At 40.4% G+C, this 25,431-nt stretch overlaps 1 protein-coding gene across 1 annotated transcript in view; it reads right to left on the reverse strand.

Annotated features, from left to right (window-relative positions):
• Prkg1 (protein kinase cGMP-dependent 1) overlaps nucleotides 1-19,188 on the reverse strand; it is a 1,132,342-nt gene extending 1,113,154 nt beyond the window's left edge. Inside the window, exon 1 of the mRNA XM_034518638.2 lies at nucleotides 18,885-19,188. Coding sequence (XP_034374529.1) covers nucleotides 18,885-19,150 — 266 coding nt within the window. The 5' untranslated portion in view covers nucleotides 19,151-19,188. The remainder of the gene's footprint in view (nucleotides 1-18,884) is intronic.
• Between the last annotated feature and the right edge of the window lie 6,243 nt (nucleotides 19,189-25,431).

The raw sequence follows: 25,431 nt of genomic DNA on the forward strand, positions 1-25,431 counted from the left end.
TATGTGTGTGTGTGTGTGTGTGTGTATCACTCTGAGTGTATCTCTCTGTACACTCAGAGTGTATCACTCTGCCTTTCCAAAGGACACCAAAGAGTTTTTATCAAAGATGCTTCTTGACTTCAACTGGAAATCCTATTATAGCCATCTGTCTTCACACTGCCTCCAGAAAACATGTAGAAGCCATGAAATATTTTTTGCTCAAATATGGAAATACTATGGCATTCAGTGTCCTTTCTCCCTAAGCACAAGAAAATCATGTAGCTTCAGCTTTTCTTTAAATGGCCACAAACACTTTATTAAATAAAATTGGATCAAAACCAAAACAAATCCAGACATTTAAATATGTTCGTGTATTGGCGAGTCAGCGAAGAGCAACAACCTTTAATAACGACCTCCCAATTGATTCAGAGATGGCTTACAGGTTAGCTACTAAATGCTTTTTAAAATGTAGCTGTGAGATCATTTCTAACTCTGAAATTTGCTTTAACTCTCATAGGGAAATTTTTGTTTATTAATTCATTATTTAAAATATTTGCATTCAGCTCAGTGGTCTCAGTTGTAATTGCATTTGTGCAGGACCCTGGGGAATAATTAGTAGTGTCTGGAGACATTTTAGTTACTGAGATGTAATGGGTACAATCCCGCAATTCCAAAGATAAGATACACATACACACACACACACACACACACACACACACACACACACACACAAATTATCTCACCCAAAATGTTTAGATCCCAAGTTAAAATTTTCCCAGTGACTTTCAATGGGGGCTGCACTGCCCCCTTGTGGGAACTTGTAAGATTGAGCTGTCTTTTGGATATCTGTCTTCTAAAATCTGCAGAATTCTGTACACTAATGAATTATTCCACAAATCACACGACTTCAAATCCCCCAAGGGCATTCAGGCAGGAGAGAAACTTATTCATAACCATCTAAATCATTTTGCATATAATCATGCTTATTTTTGCATGGGCTTAAATTGTCTTAAATTTGCAACTACCACATAAATTGAAAGAAGAGAGTGCTTTACTTTGTTAGAAATTTTACAGATAGCTAATCAGTATTTTAAGAAATGTGGTCACTTGGCAGGAATAACACCAGTGGCCAATACTACAGTGACAAAGAGTCAATGCAAGTTTCAAAACATCAGTTCAGCTGTTGCCTGAAATGATGTCACCAAAAGAAGCATGCAGTCTGTCTTCAGTTCAGCTTCCTGTGTGCTCCTTTTCTGGTGACATTCTTCAGCCTGAATGTGTTATTTGCCAATGTGTACCATTTTATTATGCATCATTTCTTTTATTGTATACCACTACTTTCTTTCTATATTACACTTAACAGTACGATGTACCCATATATACATCCAAATGATTGCATGTGCAGATAAGTTACACATGAATTTTATTTTAGAATCAACCTAGAGAGTTGGAAAATACGTGTTATGAAGGGAAAATATGGCACGTGTTGGGTTGTAAACCACTGCTCCTGCCAATCATGACCTTTTGGAATTTCAAGTTTCCCCCAACACAGCACCCAGTCCTCACAGCATCTGGCCTTCTGCAAATATAACGAAGATGCCCTTTATATCTGCACCCAAATCAATGTCATTGAGCCAATATGAAACAGACCCAAAGACATGAAGGAGAGTGACATTCACTGGTTTGCACTTGGTCCCTGGAATTCCATATCTGCCTTTTAAACTACCTTAAAACAACTTGGCACAGAAGAAAGGCCACGAGAATTCCTACAACATGAGGACCAATAACTTTTCCCAATACCCCTTGCTGATCCTCCCTCGTACTCATCCAGACACTTGGGCAATCCCAGTAAAGTTTTTACAAAATAAAACAGCTAGTTAAATCACACCTAAGATCTTCACAGCAATGAGAAGACAAGACCCTGAAGACAGTGGTAGCAACTGTGCTCTGACAGACTCTTATTCGCAAAGAGCTTCAACGAGACCACACTGGACACAGTGCATTCCAAATACATTCTGAATACATGGAGAGCAAAGCTATTCTCAGGAACCCAGGACTTAAGGAACATCTTGATTAATACTACTATTCAGATGATGGAATGGAGAGTAGTTAAAGCACTTGCTTCACATGCATTGGGGCCTGAGTCCAGATACTCAGCACCCACATAAAATACACAGAGAGGTAACTCTGCAACCAGCACTGGGAAGGCAGAGACTTGTAGGGCTCACTAGCCAGACATTTTAGCTGAAATATTGTGTTCCAGGTACAATGAGAGCTCTTTTCTCAAACAGTAAAGTGGAATGCAACAGGGGAAACACCCAAAGTTGACCTCTGTCCTCTCACACACATATAAGCAACTGCAGTATAACACACACACACACACACACACACACACACACACACAACCATGCATGAACATACAGTAAGAATTAGCTGGACCTGGTTGTAAAAGGCTATCACCCCAGCTTCTCTAAGGCTGTGATAGGGTGGAGCTGGCCCACAGCAAGGACAATCACAAGTTCAAGACCTGCCTGAGGAACTTTGTAAGATCTTGTCTCTAAATAAATAGTGGAACTCAGTTGCAAAGTGCTTGCCTAGCAAGTGCAAGACCTGGATTTACTCCCAAGACCTATGAAAATAAGTGGTCAATTAACTTAATTTAATAAACTTTCTTCCAAATCTATACATACTTTCATACTTTTAATTACATTTCATGATATCTGGACTTCGTTATATAGCTTATTTTATATACAAGTAAACCACCAATTGCACTACATAACTCGTTCATATTGTTAAATTTCTCTTAAATAATTAAGAGGTTTATGGTCTCCAGGGTATAGTATAATAAAACTGGCTGAATTAAAAATTTATGATTAGGTTATAAAATGTGTTTATGCCTGAGCGTGAGGTAAAAGTGGGAGAACGACTTAAATTCTACTTTTAAATATATGAGATAACACCAACTTAAAAATTGTTTACACCCAAGTATAACCCTGGTCTTTAAGAACATGTATCTTTAATTGGTTGAAATAAAATACTTAAAGCTTTTCTCAATTAGGATTTATTTTTGACACTGCTTTGAGAAATATGCCAAAGGTGATCTGATTTTATTCTATTTAAGGTTTCGTCCACATATTTCTGATAGCCATAAAGAAATAATCCACCAAAAGCATCTGGAGCTAAAGCACTGAAATTATAAACATTTTTACCCTGAGATAGAAAACTTCAGTATACATCAATGAAAACGACCAGTCTCTTCTCACTCTAAACCAAACCTGGCCTCATCTGAGCCAGTAAACTATCAGTTAGCACCAGATACTCGGAAAAGCAAGAAGTTCAGAGGAGTGGGGGAAGGCAGATGAAAATGCCATGTGAGGCAGAAAAGTCTCCGCAGCCTTTGCCTCACTGACAGAGACATGTGTCCTTCTCCCTCCTCATCCTATCTCTTTTCCTTAGGACCCAGCAGACCTCAGAAGTTAGTCATAGCTTTGCACTGGGGGTCTGAGAAAGATAAATTCAGACTGTACTGGGTAGTGAGTTAAATACCGGTCACCTAAGGTTCACACCCATCCAGAACTTGTAAAGTGGAAGGAACTTACATGAAACAAGGTGTTTACAGACATAATGAATACTATCATAGCTTTCACAAGTCATAGCTGTGTTCTCACAAGGGGGAGTCATAGACCCGGCCACTGTGATCGGCATCTTTGCAGAAGTGAAGGCAGATGGTGGAGAGCTATGAGCACGAGTCATAGAAAGCCCAAGATGGTCAGCAGCCTCCAAACGCCAGGACAAGAGCCTCCCCGCTAGCCTTCAATGACACCACACCCCTGCAGACGACACATTGGATCTGAACTACTTGCCCTCTCCCCCACCCCCCGCCCCGAACTATGAAAGCACAAAATTCTGTGATTTCAAACTCACTAACTGCTCATTAGCTTCCCCAGCCATATATAGTACATATGGACATGTGCCTTTCTGGACATTCCACAGATGCAGCTCTCTTGAGGAAGTCAGGCACACATTTGGGAGAGGTTCTAAATCCCCTCACCCTGGAAATGGGGCCCAAAACTTTTGATACTATAAGTACTTTCATGTGCACTGCAATTTTTAAAAGATCAGAAGAAGGTCTCACAATGCCTACTTTTCTCCCGTTTCTTCATGCACACCCACTTTGGATTATCATGCTACAGAGTGGTAGAGCCCCAAGACCTGGCTTTCTTCTTCCAGTGAGTGTTTGAATGCCCTGTTATGTGTCTGAACTCTGTCTCCTCATGTGAACAGAGCTTATGGAATGATAAATACTGAAATCACGGCAGAACACCATGGGATTGTAGACAGGAACAAATAAATTCAGACAAACAATGTGCCTTCTCAGATTTGCATTCTTAATTAGTAGTTCTTATATTCCCATGCCATCCCAACTAAAAGTTCCTCTGAATCACATCCCTGACTTGGGGACAGGGGAGAAAGGGGCTCTTGTCTCACTTTGCAGAGGTGAAACTAGCTCGGAGACATTAAACAATATGACTAATGTAGGATATTAGAAGCTTGAAATCCAGGCCTATGGAGTTCTACACCTCCAGCTCTTGGCCTTTGTATTCATGCATGTGTACTGCCTGAAAGGGAAAGAATAGTGGAATGAGTCCTCTAGGCTTTCCTAGGTAATGAGAGTACTTTATGATGTGACCCTTGTTAGTGTGGCATTGACACAGTGATTCTCATTACTGTGTGTAACTGTACGTTGTTCTACTGCAAACTTAACTTGAATAGAAAAATGAAAGAGAGAAAGACAGGAAAGAAGGAGGGAGAGGAGAGGAGAGGAGAGGAGAGGAGAGAAAGAGAAAGAGAAAGAGAAAGAGAAAGAGAAAGAGAAAGAGAAAGAGAAAGAGAAAGAGAAAGAGAAAGAGAAAGAGAAAGAGAAAGAGAAAGAGAAAGAGAAAGAGAGGGAATAACCAAAGAAACAAACTGGTTAAAATCTTGTAAGGTAGCTAGCTGTCTTCAAAGGTTCAGCCATGCAGATGTTGAATCTCCCAAGCAAACGAAACCTGAAAATCCATGTTTGTTTGGTTCAGAGAGTCCATAGCCACAGAACAGGCCCTAGCACAGCTAAGTCAGTCTGTTTACCTATGAGCTTCTAGAATTCTTTCCTAGAATGACACAGCTTGTAAAAGGCTGTGGTGAGAGGCTAGAGTGTAAAACATACCCAGAAGGTCAGAAACTCTTCTGTGGGTGGGAATGAAAATCAAGGAAGTCCTAAATATGGCCAAAGCAGAGTGCCATCCTTGACTCCTGAAATGACTTCTAAAACAAGGTCATAACCGCTCCAGTGAGCAGAAGTAGATCCAAGCGTGGGTTAAGAAATATGGCAAGAATACACATGGGTCCATTCCTGGCACGGAGTTAAAAGCACCTTATATATTTGGTGAATGAGGTCAGACCCAGTAAACAATGGTAGTCAGAGCTGAGTTTGTTGAATGACTGCTCTGTACAGGGCACTCAGCTAACTCTCTCTCCTGCATGAGCTCATTTAAGCCTGTCAACAACCATGGAAGGTTTTATTTTTAAAACAACTGAAGAGTCCAAGGCTTTGGATGTGTTTTTGTATGACGTCAGTCTAAGAGCACAGAATGTGGCTTTTTGATCTTCAAACTACTTCATATGTCTTCCTACATGCTAACAGATCAGACTGCTCTGGAAGAAATGAAATCTATAATAATACTTGTTCAGAGAGAAAAACTCAAATATAATAAGAATTCGTCTCTAAACAGCAAGCAGGCACTGCGAACTCTCAAAGGTACAAGCTTAATGAGAACTAGAGATACAAATACATCCCAGAGCATTCAGTAAGAGCATTCTTCCCCATGACTGTCAGGTATGGAGACAGGAATCTACCATGCTGTAAGGATAGCTACAAAGCCCCTAGTTCTGTCTGCAAGCCTGCATGCAACCGGTTGGCATTTCAGAGCATGCCTGCACATCCATAATGAGAGGTTCATATAAGAATAAAAAGACAGAAGGACAAAACTGGAAAATAAGGAAAATAAGCATGAAAGTGTGACTGTCCATAGTGTGGCCGCAGTTGTGTCCCAGCTATGCAGGACACGCTCTCTGAACAACCCTTCCAGCTGTGTCCTTCCTAAATCTGACGCAAGCAGTCCCTGCTTCACTGTTATTCCTCATAAGCAATGTGTGGCACTGTTTCCTTTAAGTCTGAAGTCTTCAAGAAGCAGCCTTTCTAAGAGACTTTATATATAAAGAATCTTCTAGAGGGATGAACAGCTGATGAGCAGCCCATGGCATTTGCAACAGTAAGTCAAATTGCATATGTGTGTATATGTGAGTGTATATGTATTGTATACATGTGTGCATATATGTATCTATATTTACATTTGATTAGAACATGGTGACAGCACCTTATCTTGTCACTTCTACTTGTCCTGTTTCCTTTGACACACACCTCCTTTCCCTTGGTTCACTCTCTGCTTATGTTTAAGAAACTTTTCAAAGGAGTGGGTACACAGGACATAAGGGACTTGGGGTCTAATCCCAGTTCAGTCTCTAACAAGCATCTGTAGTTGCAAATCAGAATCCTTTAGAATCGTCAGCTCTTCGGATTGTTTGCTACAATTCTTTGTTCATTAATCCAAAAGAGTGAGCAGGATATTTCCTAAAATCTTTTCTGAGCAGTAGTAGCTTCCAAAAGCAAATTGTCAGGGAAGCCTTCTGTCCCTGTAAAGGTTTTATTCCACAATTGCTAGCAATTTTACTGAGAGCTTTGCGCTCGTCAGCCACCAGCAGTTCGTAGACAGCCCTGGAACAGATCTGCACGTGAAGCTTAAAGGAAAGGTCATTTGTGTTTTTGCAAAGATGTCAAAATTAGCCTCAAGGAAATAAGTAATTTATCCAAAGTCACACAATCCATATGTGAAAGACTTCTTCAAGTCTGTGAACAACAAGATCATTAGTTTATGGGTCACTATCCACTGCTGGGCTAGACTGAGTTGAAATTTCTCTTCTGCCTACCCTCTCAGAGTTTCTTTCTCTTACTTTAATCTTATTATTGGGAGGGAAAGATTAAAATCCATGCATAAAAGCACACTTGTCTCCCAATACTAACGACCGAATTTTAAACCTGGGACCCACATGATAGAAGAAAAGCATGAACTTTCTCCCACAAATTGTCCTCTGATCTCCACATGTGCACCATGTCACACATGTGCTGGAATGTAATACACACAAAATAAATAAATAAATGTAATCTTTAAAAAAAATCCAAGCTTAGCACATATTATTGGATTCTCATTCAAATAAATACTAGTAAATACACTTCCTAAGTCTAGCTCAATATCTCAGCATTGACAGATATAGAGAGAGAGAGAGAGAGAGAGAGAGAGAGAGAGAGAGAGAGAGAGCAAGAGACGGGGGAGGGGGGAAAGGCTGTAATGGAAATCCTAGCCTATAAAAAGTAAAATCTGCTCTGTGACTCCAATACCATATATGTCCAAATCTTCCCACCAGTCTTTAAAAAAAAAAAAAAAATGTAGCTGAGAGACTTGGAATTTGTTATTTTCCCAAGTGGGAGAGCAAGTTCCTCTGAGTCCTTCAAGTATCAAAATTTTATTCTGATGCAAAGAAAAACAAATCCTTGTGCTTCCTGCAGAACGCCTTTGTTACATGAGCAATAAATGCACACAATTTCAGCCTCACTTTCAAAGTCACATCTTGGGGCCTTGGAATTTTTTTTTTCCTCACTTTATAAAACCACATAGAAAGGCCATGATGCTACATGGACTTATAAATCTGAAAAATAAAGGAAATAATGTAAATAATGTCGCTTCAAGGAGTGTGTGCTCTTATAACCGTAAGTCAATGGAAAAATACATCAGACCTTCCCCCTTGCTTCTATGATGGTCACATGACCTATGTCGTTTTAGAGAATTGTCTTTAATGTTGTAAAGGTTGCATTCTCTGGTGCTACTAGCATGCCTTTTCTTTTGAATAGACAAAGATATAGATATTTTTCTCACACACCAAACATACATATTCTCGAAGGAATTTAAAAAGTTGAGCTGAAAGTTTACTTTTTTTTTTTTTTTTACTTGCCACTCTCACCTTTTGGCAGTCATCCCTTCTATAAATAAATGACAATTTAAAGGCTGTCTACAAGAATATGAGTTCCACCATTACTGCTGTTTGTAACAATAGCAATGAAAATAAACAGAAGCTGTCAACTGAGTCAAGGTAAGTAAACAGAAGGGCATCATACGTGGATCTGAGAAAGACTGGTAAGGACTGATCTGGCCAAAAGCTTGAATTCTATAATTAATCACAAAAGGAGTAGGTGACCAAGAAATGTTAAAGAATAACTGTACTTAAGGGAAGGAAACCAACCACAACTCTGTCACAGAGAGTTCTCTTTCTGTATAAAGGTTTGCACAAGCATACTTAAGTTCAACCTTGACTGACAAGGAAGGACTGGAAGAATGAGGTCAGTTTTGTATAGTTCTACTGTGTGACAACCAGCACGCATTGCTTAGACAATGAAGCAAGCAAGGAAAAGGATAAATCCAAAAATTCAAACCAAAAGATCTGAAGTGAAGCCTTTGCCCGTAGTTATCGAAAAGGCATGCTGAGAATCTCATCGTGGTAACTATGACACAGCATTGCACAGAGGAAATGTCATTTCTTCTCTAATTACTTTAATGTCTGAATGGCCACAGTGTCGCTAGCCTGCTCTGTCTTGAGTCCGCTGCCTTCCTGGTATTCAGAAGACCGACAGCAAGGCCAGATAACCAGACACTGTCAAGGCAGCAAACCTCAAAAGCTGTTGTTATACTTCAGGAATTTTCCCTGCAGAGATAACAAAGAGAGAAATGTGGGTGAGGAGGGGAGTGTTGCTTGCTGCTTGATTCACTGTGTCTAGTGGGTAGGGGAGTTTCTGCTAGACCTTACCCACACTCTTCAAGAATAAAGGCTCCCCCCAGATCCACACTTCATTCTCTCTGCACCACAGGCTGGTTAGGAGCTTCTGTCCCTAACCTAGGAAGAATTTGAATTACTGACCAATGGAACATTTTTATATATTAACAGTTGCAAATTGGCTTATCACATAATTCTGAAACACTTTTTACAAAGGCAATTTGTTGTCAAATAGAGCTTTGAAATGTGCGTTATTTTGAAGTTTTTCTATTTTCCTCCTTGCTGGCTTAAGAAACATCCAGCAAAACACTGGGGGAAGGTAGCCAATTGAAAAGACTAAATAAAAGCATTAATTCTAAACTGAATTATTTTTACTAACAGCACAACCTCCTTTGGCTATTGAGTCTCACCAAGACAAGAAGAAGAAGAAGAAGAAGAAGAAGAAGAAGAAGAAGAAGAGGAGGAGGAGGAGGAGGAGGAGGAGGAGGAGGAGGAGGAGGAGGAGGAGGAGGAGGAGGCAGAAGCAGCTCATTTCTCTTGAGCCTTAAACCACAAAGGATGCCAGCCAGCAGCAAAAGTACTTCACATCCATGCCCCTGAGGGGTTCTCATAACAAGAGGTCACAGAGGGAATGAAGTAGCCTTTTATAGAAAAACTGGATGACACTTTCCAAGGGAATATTGATTCAAAAACTCACAGTCTGCTCGACATGACCCAAAATGCATCCCTCAGTGTCAGGTGGGCAAATGGTCCTCAGTTCTTTTATGCCCTAAACTGAAAAGCAGTTTGTACTTAGGACATCTGTCCCTTCCCCACCCCCCAAAAAAGAATGAATGAGAAGAAGAATGAACTTCTCATTCATTCAAAACTCAACTATTTGCTGTATTGTTATTTAACTATATTATAGACTTGCAGAATTAGTCAGGAGATGAGAGTATCACCTTGAATTGTCTATTAAATGATCTAATTTATCTTATAATATTTTCTTTCTTGAATGATTATTTTTTTTGCTTTTTCTTGGGAGAGAGACAAGTTGGGGCAGGGGGAGAATTCCATTTATCTCCTCACACATCCATCCATTTTAAACCAGACTTAATTGTCCATTATTTCTCCCCATTTCCTCCTTTCCATGAAATATGAGCTCAGATGCTGCCTAATGGGGGTTTAGGCGTTTCCCCCAGGTGACATCAATGTTCAAAGAACTCTCCACACAAGCTATCCTGTTTGTCTTCTCTTCAAGAGAAACACTGGTGAGCAATTCACTTGGTGTTTTAAACTCACCCCCTTGAATCATCACTGACTAGAAAAATACAAGTCAACATGTGAATCCTGTTGTTAGGGAAGTAATGTCATAGATAGGTTTTAAAATTCTCACCCTGCTGATGGCCTCCAACTAGTAAATATACCTCTGCTGCCATCTTGTGGCGACTGATGGCATACAACTCTCCTTAACCTTTCTCCTATCCAAGTTTTTTATCTTTGTTGAGTTACATTGAAGCCTAAAGGCCTTCCCTTCCTACTTGGGTAAGCAAATGACCTGGAACATTCTCTAAAAACAGAGAATGGACTTTGTGCATTTCTTGCCCTACATCTAACTTGCCCCTCTTTTCACTATGCTTACCCACCCTCCAAAACAAGAGTTAATCCTGGGGGAAGGAAGAGGTGAGCTGATCACTGATGTTCCCTGGACCCAGCTAGGCACAGGCTGGGAGAGTGTCGGTGTATTTTTTTCTTGGCTTTCATAATCATCTATGGAGTGAAAATCATAAATCTGAAGGAAACTCAAATGTTTTTCCTAGATGGTGTTAACTCTTAAGTAAACTTGCTTAACAAGTATATTTTAAAACGCTAACAATTTTAATTCTATGTCCCCAGTTCAGTTCCCCCAAAGCTACTGAGAGACAACTATGTAAAATACCATCCAAAGATGGGCACAGAGAAAACGCAATTAGACAGAATCTTCTAAAATATGGTATGAGCAAGCAAAACAACAAATATGAAAATGTAACATTTCTCATGGAAAAAAAAAAATACCGTAAACCCCGTTTCACTATATCTATGTTAACCACAATGTGTACTTTTCTACTTTAAAAAAAATCAATTAAGCCTTAAAGCTCAGTTTATTTTAAGCAATATAGCTACATAACATGGTTCCCGTGCATTAGTCCAATGCTTTCTCCCGCCATTTATTAAACTCTAACTATTAATATTAAAAAAGTTCACTTGTGCACACTTAGAAGCCTTCCTATCCCACTAATAATATGTACTTCACACCTTGGGGACACTGCTGTCAAACAGAAATACTAAGTCGAGTCTAGGGAATCTAACGCCTTTGTCCACAAATAAGTAGCTTAAAGAGTCAGAGTCAAGAAGCTGATTTTTCAGAGCCCTAGGTCAGATGAGGGGCTCTTAGACATGTTTTCCTGCAGTGACTCACGAGACAGATGATATCCCCATGTGTACCATACTCCTGTGAAAAGACAAGAGCATCTGTGGATTATGTGTCACTTCCTGCTGTACGTTTGTAAGCCTCCCTATCTAGGGAGCCAATTGGAACTCAGAGAATGCCTTTCCCAGGGGAAATGCCTGGGATGCACTCAGCCCTGTTTTTTAAGAAACAAATAATTCATGAATTTTGATTTTTTTTTTAAAAAAAAAAAATCATTTATTCATTTTAATCTTATAACCAATCAAATTTGTACCATTCTGTGATGCCGAAGTTGAAATCTGCTGGGGTAAGAGAGGGGTGCCAGGTTGGGAATTTTAAAGTGATTTTTACTCTCTGAAAGAACACATCATTTAATATGAAGTGCTTTTACCCTCAAAGACACAAGGTTCTTTCACTTGTTTTTAATATATTCGGGATATACCTTTCCTCTGAAAAGTAGCTGGTATGAAGGAGAAGCCTGGTGAGCTGTGGGTTGTATTTAGTTGGAATTTTTCCTGTAAACAGACCTGGTTTCTTCACAAGGGTTTACAGCCTAAGATATAAAAGAATTTTCTATTTTCGGAATTTCTGGCCCATGTAAACAAGTCTTTTGGTGACTGTGTAATACGTGAAATGAGTCTCATGGACACTGTGTGGGCAATGAGAAGCTTGAGGAAAAACACTCACATTTACCCAAAGGCTTTCTAGTTGCTTGTTAGACAATCACAGCACCATATCGTTGAATAAACAGACCCAGGAATATTTGTGAAAGGCAAACATACAAATATTTTTAGGAACCCTAAAGGGTTTTATAACAGTATTTTTGTAGCATTTTGAGGTCAGAGTGCTCAAAGGAAGAGGAATCTGGGAATGTAAAATATATTCTGAAGCCCTCTCTAACTTAGACTGTGTACAAAGGAGAGTCTGAATCTGCAACAAGTGTAGCCAAGATTTATTTTAGTAGCTGTAGTTGCATCATTTCTATTACAAGTTAAGAAGTCAAGCTAATTTCTACTGAAGTAATCACAATAGATACCTTCCTGGTTTGTCTTTCAAATAAACACTTGCATGAGACCAGCAATTCTATTTTGCCCCCCCCCCCCGACCTCAATGTGCCATACTCATAAAGGAAAAAACCATCAGCCTGAATTAAATCTCAGGTCAACAAATTAGTTACTAATGATGAACTTCCAAGAATAAGTCAAACCAATATGCACCGGGGAAAGGATGAACGTAAAAACAGGTGTTTTGAACAGGGCAAATTTGAGATATTGTTCTGAAACTTTCTAGTCAATATAAAGTATGTATTGTGTGCACCAAAAGCTACAAGCTTTTGTAAGACAATATAGGTTTCTATTCTCTTCTGTTCACCCACGAAACAACTTGAAAATGCTTACAGTACAACCAGCAGAGTCTGTGCTCTCTGCATGATCTCTGTGGTTTGTATGGCAAAGATTAACCACCCCACAAAAGAATGCTGTTGTTCACCAGTGAAAGTATTAAAACAAGAAAGTGACTTCTACCACCCACCCTCCCTAAAGCCACGTAAAAGATGTCTCTTAAAGATTCATTAGCTTCTCATTGAACAGATATTATAAAACATTACATATCTTCAATATGAATAATTATATGATTAATTTAGGAAACTCAAATTACACATGCACACATGGGCACACACAGAACTATCTGAAGATATAACAGATTTTAAAATGCAGTAATCTTTCAACAAGTATGTTTTGCCCCATGTCTATATTATGTGACTTTTACAAGCAGATAGATCTGGTAAAGCTCAAAAACATCAAGCTAGAAACTAGAAACACAGATCACAGATCTAAAGGACACAGACATAACTCAGGAAGTCAGGAACAAAGAATGTTGTTTTAAAAAAAAAAAAATAGAGCCGTGGATAAAAGAGAGTGACAACCATTGATTCTTGTATCTGGTTCTGGGTGAGGCCATAGGAGAATGTGCCTAATAGCATGCACAAGCATTTGAGAATCTTCACGATTTCATGAGCAGCTTTAGAAAAACAGAAGGGAGACTTCCTTTCTACAAGTATGTTTTTGGGATACCAAAAACAAGCTCTATAGTAACAACTACTATAGCAGATGTAAACCAGAGACGGGATCAGGTGGTGATATATCTGCACACAAATGTACTATGTGAATCTGTATGTGTGTGAATATATATTTCCACTTTCTTTTCTTTTGTCCTAGCTTCTCCTCAGCCTAGCAAGCACACCAACAAAGCCAGAGTCAAGGTCAATTTTCCTTTCTGACAATTCTCAAGCTTCTGAACTTTCAGTTTTGTGAAACAGGATATGCTATCCCCAATTTATGTCAGAGCTCACAGTAACTTCCAAAACCTACAAGAAACCTTGATAACGTCTGGCTCTGGAGCCTGATAGGCAAATTCTCAATGGGAAACAAAAATAATTATTCACACCCTGGGCGGCTATAAAATCACCTGAAAATCTTCTCAAACGAAAAGATTGAGTGCATTCTCAGCATCTTTGAGTAGTAATGTCAAGAGCCCATTAGGAAACAGGCCCTCCAACAGGAAAAAGGAAGGACTTCTGTTTGTTCATGTCTGGTGTGAGGGTCAAGTTTCTGATGGACACGTGGCTGAATATAAGTATTTGACCTCAGCTTACATTAGTGATTCAGATGAAGAGAAAGTCCTGGCATAGCCAGGTCCATCTGGAAACATATTCTCGCTTCCAGAACCAGAACTCAGCTCAAAGAAATGTCACTTAAATATATATAGGTAAATGGCACAGCAAAAGTATCAATTTGGCATCTCTGGAACAGTTGCACAACCAAGTAACATACAACATCCTTCTATTTTTATTTCTGAGATGCTTGAAAAAGCATGTCCACAAGGATTTGTTTAGTTTGCTTATTGCTAAACCAAAGAACCATTCATCTCAAGCACAGCTTGGGCTGGAAGCCCATGTGACATGCTAATGCTCAGACCTGTCCCTTTAAATGACATGGGGCAAGATACACGTGTTCCTCAGCTAGCCAGCCTAAAACTCTTTCCCATATACCATCAGCTCGCCTTAACTTGCTGCCCACAATACTGCCCTTATGACTCAGCTTAATCAATGTTTTTCTCCCCAGTGCTGTTGTGTGCATCTTATGATGTTAATCAGAAAGCAATTTACAAGTTAATAGATTGATCATTCCCTTTGATGACAGCTATGGTAAGACAGAAAAGGGTTAACACGTGGCACTCCCCTAGCAAATGCACAAGGAATCCAAAGGAGGCGTCCAGAGCAATTCTAATGCCTTTCTTCATCCCTGCCTTGAACAGGACACTGAGCTACAGAAGCCAAGAGGAGAAGGAGATAAAAGATTGCTAGTAACAAGTACAAGAGCAGGATTGCCTGAGGGATTCCCAGCTGAGCAAACCCATCCAAGGTCTACAGGATGGCTGTCAGAGTCTACTGGTCCCTTTTCCATGAGGTCAGTTTAGCTCATGGTAGGTCCTTTCTACCCAATGAGAAATGCTCACTAGTTACTGAGATTGTATGATCCCTAGTCTGTGCCTCTTCATCTTTTATGTGGACTCTGAGAACTATAAGGTTTGGGTTTAAAACTGGCTGTTGTGGTCCTGGGCTGGGAGCCTATAATCAAACAGCTAGATGGCAAACCTGGAATTTTTTCCCCTGAGAAATGCAGGTACCATTGAGATGTGCTATAGTAAAAAGGTGAACTGCTGCAGTTGATACATTTTCTAGCACACTCTTGAGGCCAGAGAGATACACTGCCTATACTGTTGCTTTTCTCGTTGTCTCAAAGCTCCGTATATGTTTGATATGGCCAACTGATAAGTTACTGGTAAGTAACTGATAAGTAACAGAATATAACCAGGACACACTTTATTGAAGTTGCTTATATAAAAAATGAGGCTATACCTCTTGACTTAGTCTGAAGGTTAAGTTACATCTGAATTGAATCAAAGGTGCAAAAATGCAAGAGTTTTCTGGGGCATCTAGTCCATGGATCTATGTCCCATGGAAGTCCAAGTTCCTGCTGATCAAATGGCATCAGAGGAATTAAGCAAACTGAGATGAAAACAGCCCCGGCCACTTTGGAACACTGTCTGCTCTTATTCCGGGAACGAGTTAATATTGATTCTAGCCCTTGCTCAAGCTAATCTAAAACTTGTGTGTGGTCTCCTGAGCATAAACTAGTTAATGAGACAGGCAAAATAAGGAACTTACATGTATATGAAAATTGAAGGGGAAAAAATGAGAAGAATAGGAAATTCTTGATGTGAAATATATGCATAAAGGGGATGGGGTTCCAGGGAATCTGTGGGAAATACTTGGAGTTCTTTGGCTAAAAGAAACTATTTAAAACATAAATTTAAACTATCATCACCATCATCTTCTGAAGGAGCCTGCAGTTTTCAATGATAATCACTTGATCCCTATGGAGCACTTCTTAAGGGGTCTGCAAGTGAGTACTGCAATAAGTCAGATGTTTTCTTTTTAAACATGATCATCATTCTGTACACTTGATACTTAGGCTTAAGAGCTCAGCTCTTCCTCTTTCCTGGTATAATTTTCATCTAAGCATTCCTTAGATACTTGGATCATTCTTAATGGAGAACCAGCATTATATCCTCTGTGGACACATGGAAATTTAGATAATTGGACCGAGTTGATTATAGCAGTAGATAATTTCTCCCATTTCCTTCCACTACAATAAAAGCTTAAAATATGTTTTTGCCACCTACTATGTAAATTATTTTTAGACTACAGACTCTCCCTAAAGCATCAATATATAAGATAATCTTCTTTTAGTTTTCCCTCAAGACAAATTCCTAAGTCAAACTAAAATCTGTTTTCTTGTCGGTATAAAACTGAAGTGCCCTAATAAAATTTGAAATGAACCTTCAGTGTTTAATAGCTATCATTCAAATTATAATTGAACATTAGTTTTGCAATAAAGCACTCTGTTTCAACCATGGCATATCACTGGAGATAGAATATCTGCTTCCTAAAGTCAAATACCAGAGATACACGAAGTATTCTTTTATTTTTGAAGGCATCTTGTTTGATACTAACCTTCATGCTTTAGAAATGCCTTCAAAAAGCGTTTCTTAGCTAAACCAAGGTGAATTACAATTGATACTTTAGTACTGTCTCTTTAAGTGAGGACCTAATTCCAATAGATACTATGCCCATATATTATACCTGTCAGAATTCTTTAAATGCTAATGAGTCACCTTACTGAAAATAAACTGCATGCTTCCTTTTGAAAACTTGAAAGTAAGCACAAGTGGGAAGATGCAAACCAGAACAGAGAGGAAGTAGAAAACTACTCCAGATACTTCTTCAAGACACAAATAAATGTGCCCTTAATCTCTATTATGCAGAAGCCACTCTTGAGATGAAAGTTCCTACTTCAACAACAAAACCCGCTGGGTGGGGGTGAGGGATTAAAAAGGATGGTATTTCATAAGACACAAGCCATTTCCTCTTCATAAATATATATATATATATATATATATATATATATATATATATATATATAAAAAAAAACTTCACATTCTTTGGGAATGCTTGTGTGGGGGCAGGGGTGGCTGTTTCTCTGTAAACTGGAGCCTGTGTCTAGTCTGTGGGAAGGCGGGTTTTCCCTGGTGAGAATTGCCTGTCTGCTGTGAAGGCATACTGTTACTTCAAGGGGCACAGCCCAGATACGAAATCTGAAATTTCAAAAATGCGATAAAGCTCGAACCGGCAGCCCAGGGAGGCAAGCAGCTGCCTGGTGACCGCTGATGAAGTGGCTTCTTAAGGAGGTGGGCAGATTGATTCCAGCTGCCGAGCGAGCGAGCGAGCGCCGGGCAGGGCAGCGGCCGCGGAATGCGCAGCCAGGCGGAGGCAGGACTGCAGCAGCTTCCCAACCTAGGGCCTGGCCAAAGACTGACTCTCTTTGCAGTTTCAGCCTAAGTGGGAGGGGAGCGGCCTCATTCCGGGTAATAGGAACTTCCAAAACAGTCTGGGACAAAAGGTACCAGTGTCATTTTAAAAGTCGAAGGTGACTCCGGGTATCTGAACGCTATCTGAGATCCCTGTTCAGAAGACGGAGACCATCACTAAGTAGTATCATTCTTGGGGACTCCTAGTAAGTTATCCCCACTCATTTCCAGCTCTGGAGCTTCTGACAGCTTTGAACACCACCACCCCAACCCCCACGTTGTCTGTTTAGCCTCCTCTCACTGTGATCAGCACACTAGCCACTAGCGAGTCAGAAACAGTGCAACGGAAGGGCAGGAGGGACCCTAGAACTGACCCTGAGGGTACCTGTGATAAGGCTTGCTTTTTAGAAGAACTAGACTCAAAACAAGAGAGCTAAGAGTGTGTGTTTGGGGGTGGATAGCTTACTAGTCCCCCGAGAGCCCCAAAGTCAGACACCAAGTGATCTAAGGAAGAGGAAAGGGTAAGAGGTAGGCGGGCACGAAGGCACGCCTAATGGAATATTCAATATCCTGAGAAATGCACTTTAGGCCCTGCACTTCCAGAGACTAAAAGCCAGTAATGGGCTCTGGAGTCTGCACTTCCTCCCCCTAATGTCCACAGGGCTTTAACGCTGCAACCGATCGATCAGCCTTCTCCGCGAAGGCGGCCAGTGGAGTGCAAAATCTTCCTACTGTGGCCAAATTCCATCCAGCCTCCTCTGAACACCCAGAAGAAGCTATACAACTTTGATGTGAAAGGATTTGGCTTTTAAAATGTCCGGGAGGAAGAAAGGGGGCGAGGTGGCGCCTAGAGAAAACTCTGGCCTTCTCTCCCTACCCCAACTTTCCTTTGTTCCCTTTGCCGCTGGTATAAGCAGTTGCCCCTAACCTGCTTCACCTGCAAGGTGACCGAAGCTTCACTAGCTCCTGGGCAACTAGGAGTGGCACTTCTAGAAGGAACAGAAGCAGAGCAAATGAGCGCCCAGAGGTGGGGTTTCGTGGCATTCTCTTGATGACATCATAGCTCCCCTGAAAGTGACCCTGTGAATAACCCTCCCCACCCAGCCCTAGGCTGGAGGCTGGATCTACGCGATGGAGACCAGCCCCCGGTCCGCCCCAACGCGGGCCAGAGCCCTCTTGGCAAAGCTCACTCTCCAGACCAACTCTGTCCCTAAACTGAACTCGATCCCAGCTGGCTTCAGGTCACCCCGAGGCCTGAGTCCCAGGGTCGCCTCTGGGAAGCTCTCCAGGCCCGCGGACGGTCAGAGTTCTGTCCCAGCGTGGGCGCCCCGAGAGACAGTAGCCCGCGCCGTCGAGCGCCGGGTAGCAAACTTTCCGCGGTCCTTCTCCCCACCCCCACGCCACAGGGGCGCGTCTCAGCCGAGAGCTAGCCTTTCCCAGCCCGCCGGAGACAACTACAGCACGTGATGCACAGAAACAAAAATAAACACTTCCCCTTCCCGGACCGCCTCCGCGAGCAGGGGGCGCCCTACGCTGTCCGGGAGCCACAGACCCCGGTCCTGATTGCTGCCCCCCAAGAGCGTCGGGAGAGAGTGGCCCCTGCCCCGCGACGCCCTGAGCCTACCTCTCGGATTTAGTGAACTTCCGGAACGCCTGGCGCAGGTCGTGGAAGGACCTGTAGGTCTGCGGCTCCGCGGAGATGCCCTGCGCTCGGGTGGTCCGCGGGCCGATGTGGGTGGAGGGCACCGGGAGCACGGACTGGCATTTGTGGAGTTTCCTCTTCAGCTCCTGGATTTCTTCCTCCTTCTCTGACAGCCGCTTCTCCAGTTCTTTGATCCTCTCCTCCTTGAGCATGAGAATCTTCGCAAAGTCTTCCTCCAGTTCGCTCATTTTTATGGTTAAGCCGATCCCCCTTCTTGAAACTTTTCCTCCCGAGGCGGCGGCTGGGACGGCGGCAGAGGAGCGCAGCGAGCTGGGGACTGGGGCGCGCAGCCTGGAGCACGGAGTGCAGCCTCGCTCCTGCGACCGCTCCTGCTGAATGGACTAGAAGCTCAGAGGAGAGGATGAGGCGTCTAAAAGGAAGGAGAGGAGAGGCAGAGTGCTAATCCCTAGCGTCTCTGGGGAATAGGTGATTATCTTTCATTGAGAAACCAATTAGAGCCGCCCTTCCTCCCCTGAGACCCCCCTCCCTCGTCCCCCTTTCCCAGTTGCTTGGTGAGAATACGCGAGCGCGCCACCCCACCAAGAGCCTGGTTTTCACAGAGGGTTGGATCAGGGAGCCTGTGCTCACTTCATCACAGACACTCTTCTATGCTATATGGTACCAAAAGAAGGGAGTGGGATGGGGTGCTTCATGACACTTGATCCTTGAAATAGCAACAATTACCATGTGATCTCTCAAGGATGACACAGTGCTTGTAACTGGATCCTGGGGGGGGGGGGGGGGGAGAGAGAGAGAGAGAGAGAGAGAGAGAGAGAGAGAGAGAGAGAGAGAGAGGTTTCATAAATATTAAACTGTCTTTAGAAAATAACCTAAAGAAATCTCTGTTTTCACCATGTCTTTTTCCACTATGCAACTGTGCATGACTGGACGTGGTCAGGAGATGCATGTGTGTATGCATCTATTCTCACTGTGAAGTTCTGAGATTGAGACTTTCTCTCAAAGAAGAATGCCCTACAGGGCGATAGTAATTCTGAGGTTTTTGTAGCATTTAACTGCTAAACTGCTGGGTCACCCTCCCAGTTCAGTTTGGAAACTGCAACTGTATTGTCTTTGGTCTTTGTTTCCCCCTTATCTATGCATCTATCATCCGGCCAGTGCTAACTCTTTGAATTATTGTTATTCTTTGAACCTGAGTGTTTAGTAAATACCACGCTTTAAAAGTACCCATTGTACACCACAGAGAGCATATTTTATAAAATAAATCATCGGTTTTCTCTTATTTGGTGTATGGGGGACTTTCCCCCCTAGGTAACGACAAACAAGTTGACATATCTTAGTAGATACAACTAGAATACTGAGTTTCTCTTAAAGGAAAGTCACTTTCCTTTAATAAAAAAAAAAAACCTGTGTGTAATTTTTCTTATAAAATAAATGAGTATACTGCCTGCTCTGACATAATACAAAAAGGAAAACAATCATATAGTTTGTTTTATAAAAAAAAAAATCACAAAGTATGTTTTCTTTTAGAAACCCCAATATCAGCCAGCACTGGCTGTACTTGTCTAGTTATAGTTGGTTTTAGTCAATACCTGGCTGTTGGTTATAATACTTGGTTATAGTCAACAATATTAAGTGCAACACCTGGATTTCTTGAAAAAAGCAGATACCTCTACCCAGACTGAGTTTTCTGTGGTGATGATGGTTACTTTTCTGTCACTCCTATGTGTGAAAACATAATCAGCCACAATACTTTTTTTTAGAAATACTCAAAAAATAATGTGTATTTTAAAAATAATACAATGCAAAAAATGTTTATCATGTTTAAAAACTTAAAGCACAGTTTCAACATGACTTATGAAAAAATAAAAATAGTTTCATAAAGACTCTTGATAACTCTCCCCAAGTCTTATTCTATTTGCAACAAAGACAATATCTAAATGTTTCTTCTTATTATTAAAGGGATCATTTAAGCCAGGATGCCATATGTATGTCAGAATTCTAAACTTTCTTCCTAGATTAAATTTACTTTTGTGAGTCAATGTAAACTTAAATAATGTTGATGCCTGGCCCAAAAAAAAAAAAAAAAAAAAAAAAAAAAAAAAAAAAAAAAAAAAAAAAAAAAAAATTCTAGTTCATTAGCTTAAAACATATTTAATTTAGATCACAAGGAAAGAGGGATGAGCTGACCTGACCCAATGACCCGATGACCCAATGACCCCATATCCTAAAGGAGGAAGATGAAAGGTTGGAGGCAAAATCAGGGCAGTTTGAACTCAAGATTCCCGGTACCAAGATGCTGGTTTCTCCATCACTCTGGTTCCAGCTTCAAAGCTGAAAACCTAGACGTGGTGGGATTCCAATGGTCCAGCTATGGGATGTGGCTTTACCCTTGTTTCTTCTAAAGCTGTAACAGTGCTTCTCTTGGAGCAAACCTAGTAATGAAGCCTTAGTTCTGTTATTATTATTCCCCTTAAATTAAAGGTGAAGGTCGCCATCTAGTGCCCTTTGAAAATTTTGCTCAAAAACAGTCTTCATCACAATGAAGCTGATGTTATTTCTTTAAATGCCTATAGCAGTGCCTTTATGCTCCATGGTCAAGAGAAACAGAAAGTGTGAAGAACATCATGTTAAGGGGGGAAAAAAACTAAGTTTTTCTCTTTTAGGCACTGGATAATTTAGAATGCAGAACAATTTAAAACATCAATCTTATTTTTTAATTTCTCTCTGTGTATTGGTATATATGCATATGTGTGGGTACCTGAGAAGGTCTGAAGATCCAGAGCACAGATCCCCTAAAGCTGGAGTTACAGGTGGTTGTGAGCCACCAGGTACAGGCGCTGGAGACTGAACTCAGGTCCTCTAGAAGAATAGTAGGCACTCCACCTCCTAAGAGATGAGACATCTCTCTAGCCCTCAATGTTTTTGATACATCCTAGCACACAGCTAAATCCTTCTATGGTACCAACTTTAATCCCCATAATGACTCTGGAAGCTCTCACTCCATTCGATGCTCTAAGGCTGGGTTTGCTGATGTTTACCCAGATTAGGAAGTTATCCTTGCAGGCACTGTCTAGACTTGCTGCAGACCACATGAATCCCAGTACAGCATGCTTCTGAGTAAAATACATAGCAATGTAGCTGTACACATATCTATGAACACAGGGAGAAACACAGCTAAAATGTCTTCATTTGTGGGAACACACTAAGCTTAAAATCACAGATAAACCCAGAGAAGTTCCTACAATCCAGTATTCTAGCCATCAGTTGTCTTATTGAAGTTGTTTTCCTTATGACACTTTAAAGATGGGATTCATATTTCATATAAATTCCAAATGTTTTTATCTAAAAAAAATCTACTGTCAAATGTTATGGCTGTGGTCCCCCCCCACCCCCATTTTCTCTTTTGTATAGAACACTTTCTAAAGAAACTAAAGTGGTATAGGCTTCAGGAGTTCTAAGGGGATTCCTACCTTTTAATATGGGTCGGGGACACAGGAGGCATTATTAACAATTTTTAAAGTGACTAAAAGTAAGTCTGATTTTAGTGTCTCTATCTTCTAGAATATATACCTAATTAAAATATATCCATCCCCAAATATTCTACTAGTCTCAGTTGAAACAAATATTTTCACCCCTGGAGAAACACAAATCTTGCAACACGTTTTAAGGGTCTGGACCAAAGGAAATGATCAGGTACAGGTTTGGAAGGTCAGTAAGTTTGGCCTCACACAACCAGAAAGGAAGGCTGAGGAAATGAAACTCAAAGCAGGGGTCACACCTTTGGAATGGGTGGCAGTCAATATATTATCTCTCTGTTATTCTATACTGCTACATCAAAAACACTTCTCATAGCAGTAGAAGTAGCAATGTTTGTGAAAGAATGTTATAACACCATTGGTAAACTAAGACAGATACTAGATTCAAATCAAACGATACACACTCATGCTTCTGTTCAGTCACTGCTCAAGCTGGGTGCTTATGAAAACCTCCTATATTCTCAGCTTTATTCTTCTCATTTATAAAATGAGAAAGGACAGAGGGTCTGTTTCTCCTTCCTATCTCCAGTAGGTTTACAGATGTTATTATCAGTCTGACCTTACAGACAACAGTCAGCCTACAACTTTAACAGGGATTAGAACTTTGAGAGAAGGGTAAATTTAAGTATGTCTTGTTCCATAAGGAATAAAACATACTCTTTTGGTTATTAGAAGCTGAGGTTGTATTCCATTTATTCCATGTTATACTGAATTTTGCCTTTAGCATTTTTTTTTTTACTTGAACCAGCTATGGTCTGGTGACCAAGAATTATGGCCATCCCTTACTCAACATACAACCTTATTAAGTTCAGATTCACACCAACATCCCCATTAAAAAACACACAGAGCATGAAGACAGCAAATTAAATGTTGAATTAATTTTAAACCCTTCTAAATGTATCACATTACATTTATTGAATTTATATAAAGAATCATAATTGCTATGATTTTAAAATATCTTTTTTCACAGAAAAGTATATATATAAATCATTTTCACAGTGTGGTCTTATTATTGTAAAATCAGTCATCTGCTCAGCTGCATATAACAGACTATTGTCTTTTATCTGTGCATGTGTTTTAAAACCCTGTTAGAAATTTTGAAATATAAAATTTAAACAGGAAATTGTGGTACTTAATACTTGGAAAAGATCAAAATTTATAGTTCATAAGAGACTTGAACCTAGACTATGAATGCAGAGCTACCGTATAACTTTAAGATAATTTTATCCCCATGAGGTTCAAGAATCCAAACTGTAAAGTGTATCATAGAGACACTCAATGCTTTTGCACCTAACCCTCCAAGTCATTTGTCATTTATCTCTTAAGTGTAACTCACTTGAATAAAGCATCATGTTGTATGTGCCTTGCTTTAATTCTCCTAAGAGGATAGTCAAATGTGGAAGAGTCTAAGAGGTAGGGACAGCTATCATTGGTTCTCAACCTTCCTAATGCTGCAACCCTTTAATATAACTCCTTGTGTTGTAGTGACTGCTAACCACAAAATTATTTCGTTGCTACTTCATAACTGTAGTTTTGCTACTGTTATTAATCATAATGTGAGTATCTAATATGCATCTGATGTATGACCCCTCTGGGGTCATGACCCACAGGGTGAGAACCACTGGCTTACATAATGGCGGCAATACTCGTGTTCTAAGATTTCCCCTCCATACCCTGCAGCTTGCATGCCATTTCTCATTTATTCAATTAGAAACTAAGTAAAGCAGGTCTGTTATGAGATGTTAGAGCTATCATTGATATCACAAGGTTTTGTGCCTTTAAGATAAGACAATTATTTAGGTGAGCCTGATATAATCCACTTCCTCAAATTGGGATACCGTGTAACTAAGAGTCAGTTAAAAGTAAATCCTTCATTGTGAATTTTGGGGATAAAGAAGGATGTGAGGGATGCAGCAAACACTGAGCAGGGACCTTCTTGTCTTAAAAACGCAAGGAGGTGACACAACTTCACGAACTGAGAAGAGGCTCTGGGTTCCCTGTGAGAACACATCAGGAATGACACTGGAATTTCAGCCCTCTGAGGTGCCAAGCAAAGAACCCAAGCATGTTGTAGCCCAGACGTCTCTCTTCTAGACCCATGAGATCATCAGTGGATGCTAATTTAAGTCCCTAAAATTTATGATATTTTCTAGGCGATGGGATAAAACTAATAAACGATTCAACCACCATTTAAGAAGTCCATTACAAATGCAAGCCGTGTTTTCCAAGCCTTAGGGCCTTCCTTCCCCAAAGCATTGTTTTCTGTGGCATTATTTCATTTCAAATAGATACCTGAGAACATAAAACGTTATTATAAGTTATCAACTAATTAAGGCATACTGGGGGGACAGTAAAAATGACTTTTTGAACATGTCAAACTCTCTTCTATAAATCTGTGTTTAATGTTGTATATTGTTAAAACCAATGTGAAAATTCCACCAGCCACAGATTCCAGGAAAGACAGAGGCCACTTGTTAGTTTGAATAACAAAGTAAGAGTGTTGCTGTAATTGATTTTGTTGGAGGATTAACTCCACAATCTTATGCCCATTAGTAGTGCACCAAGCCTTAGCTGTCCTGTTTGTTAAGTGGCAACATGCATCTTTTGTAGTACTCTTCATTTCTCATACAAGATTTGGAATATATTTGAATATAGTCTTGGTTCATGAGTCGAATATAGTGCCGTAGTCACATACAGAAATCAAATACTTTCACATAATAGGATCTTCCAGGTTCCAATACTAAAGTCAAATATTTGAGAAGAGTGGGGGATCAGGGGAAGAACACAAATCCTTTTCTAGATGATTTTGATTTGAATTGATTCAGAACTTATTTTAATGAGGAAAAAATGGGCTCACTTGCTTGGAACTTGTAAAAAGTAAATTCTTGGTAGAAAATGTTTATGCACAATTTAAAATTCCAGAAGCACAAACAGATAGATAATGAGAGGCAGGTGTCCCTTTCATTCTGATC

This window comes from Arvicanthis niloticus, chromosome 1, assembly GCF_011762505.2.
Source record: "Arvicanthis niloticus isolate mArvNil1 chromosome 1, mArvNil1.pat.X, whole genome shotgun sequence".
Taxonomy (NCBI): Eukaryota; Metazoa; Chordata; class Mammalia; order Rodentia; family Muridae; genus Arvicanthis; species Arvicanthis niloticus.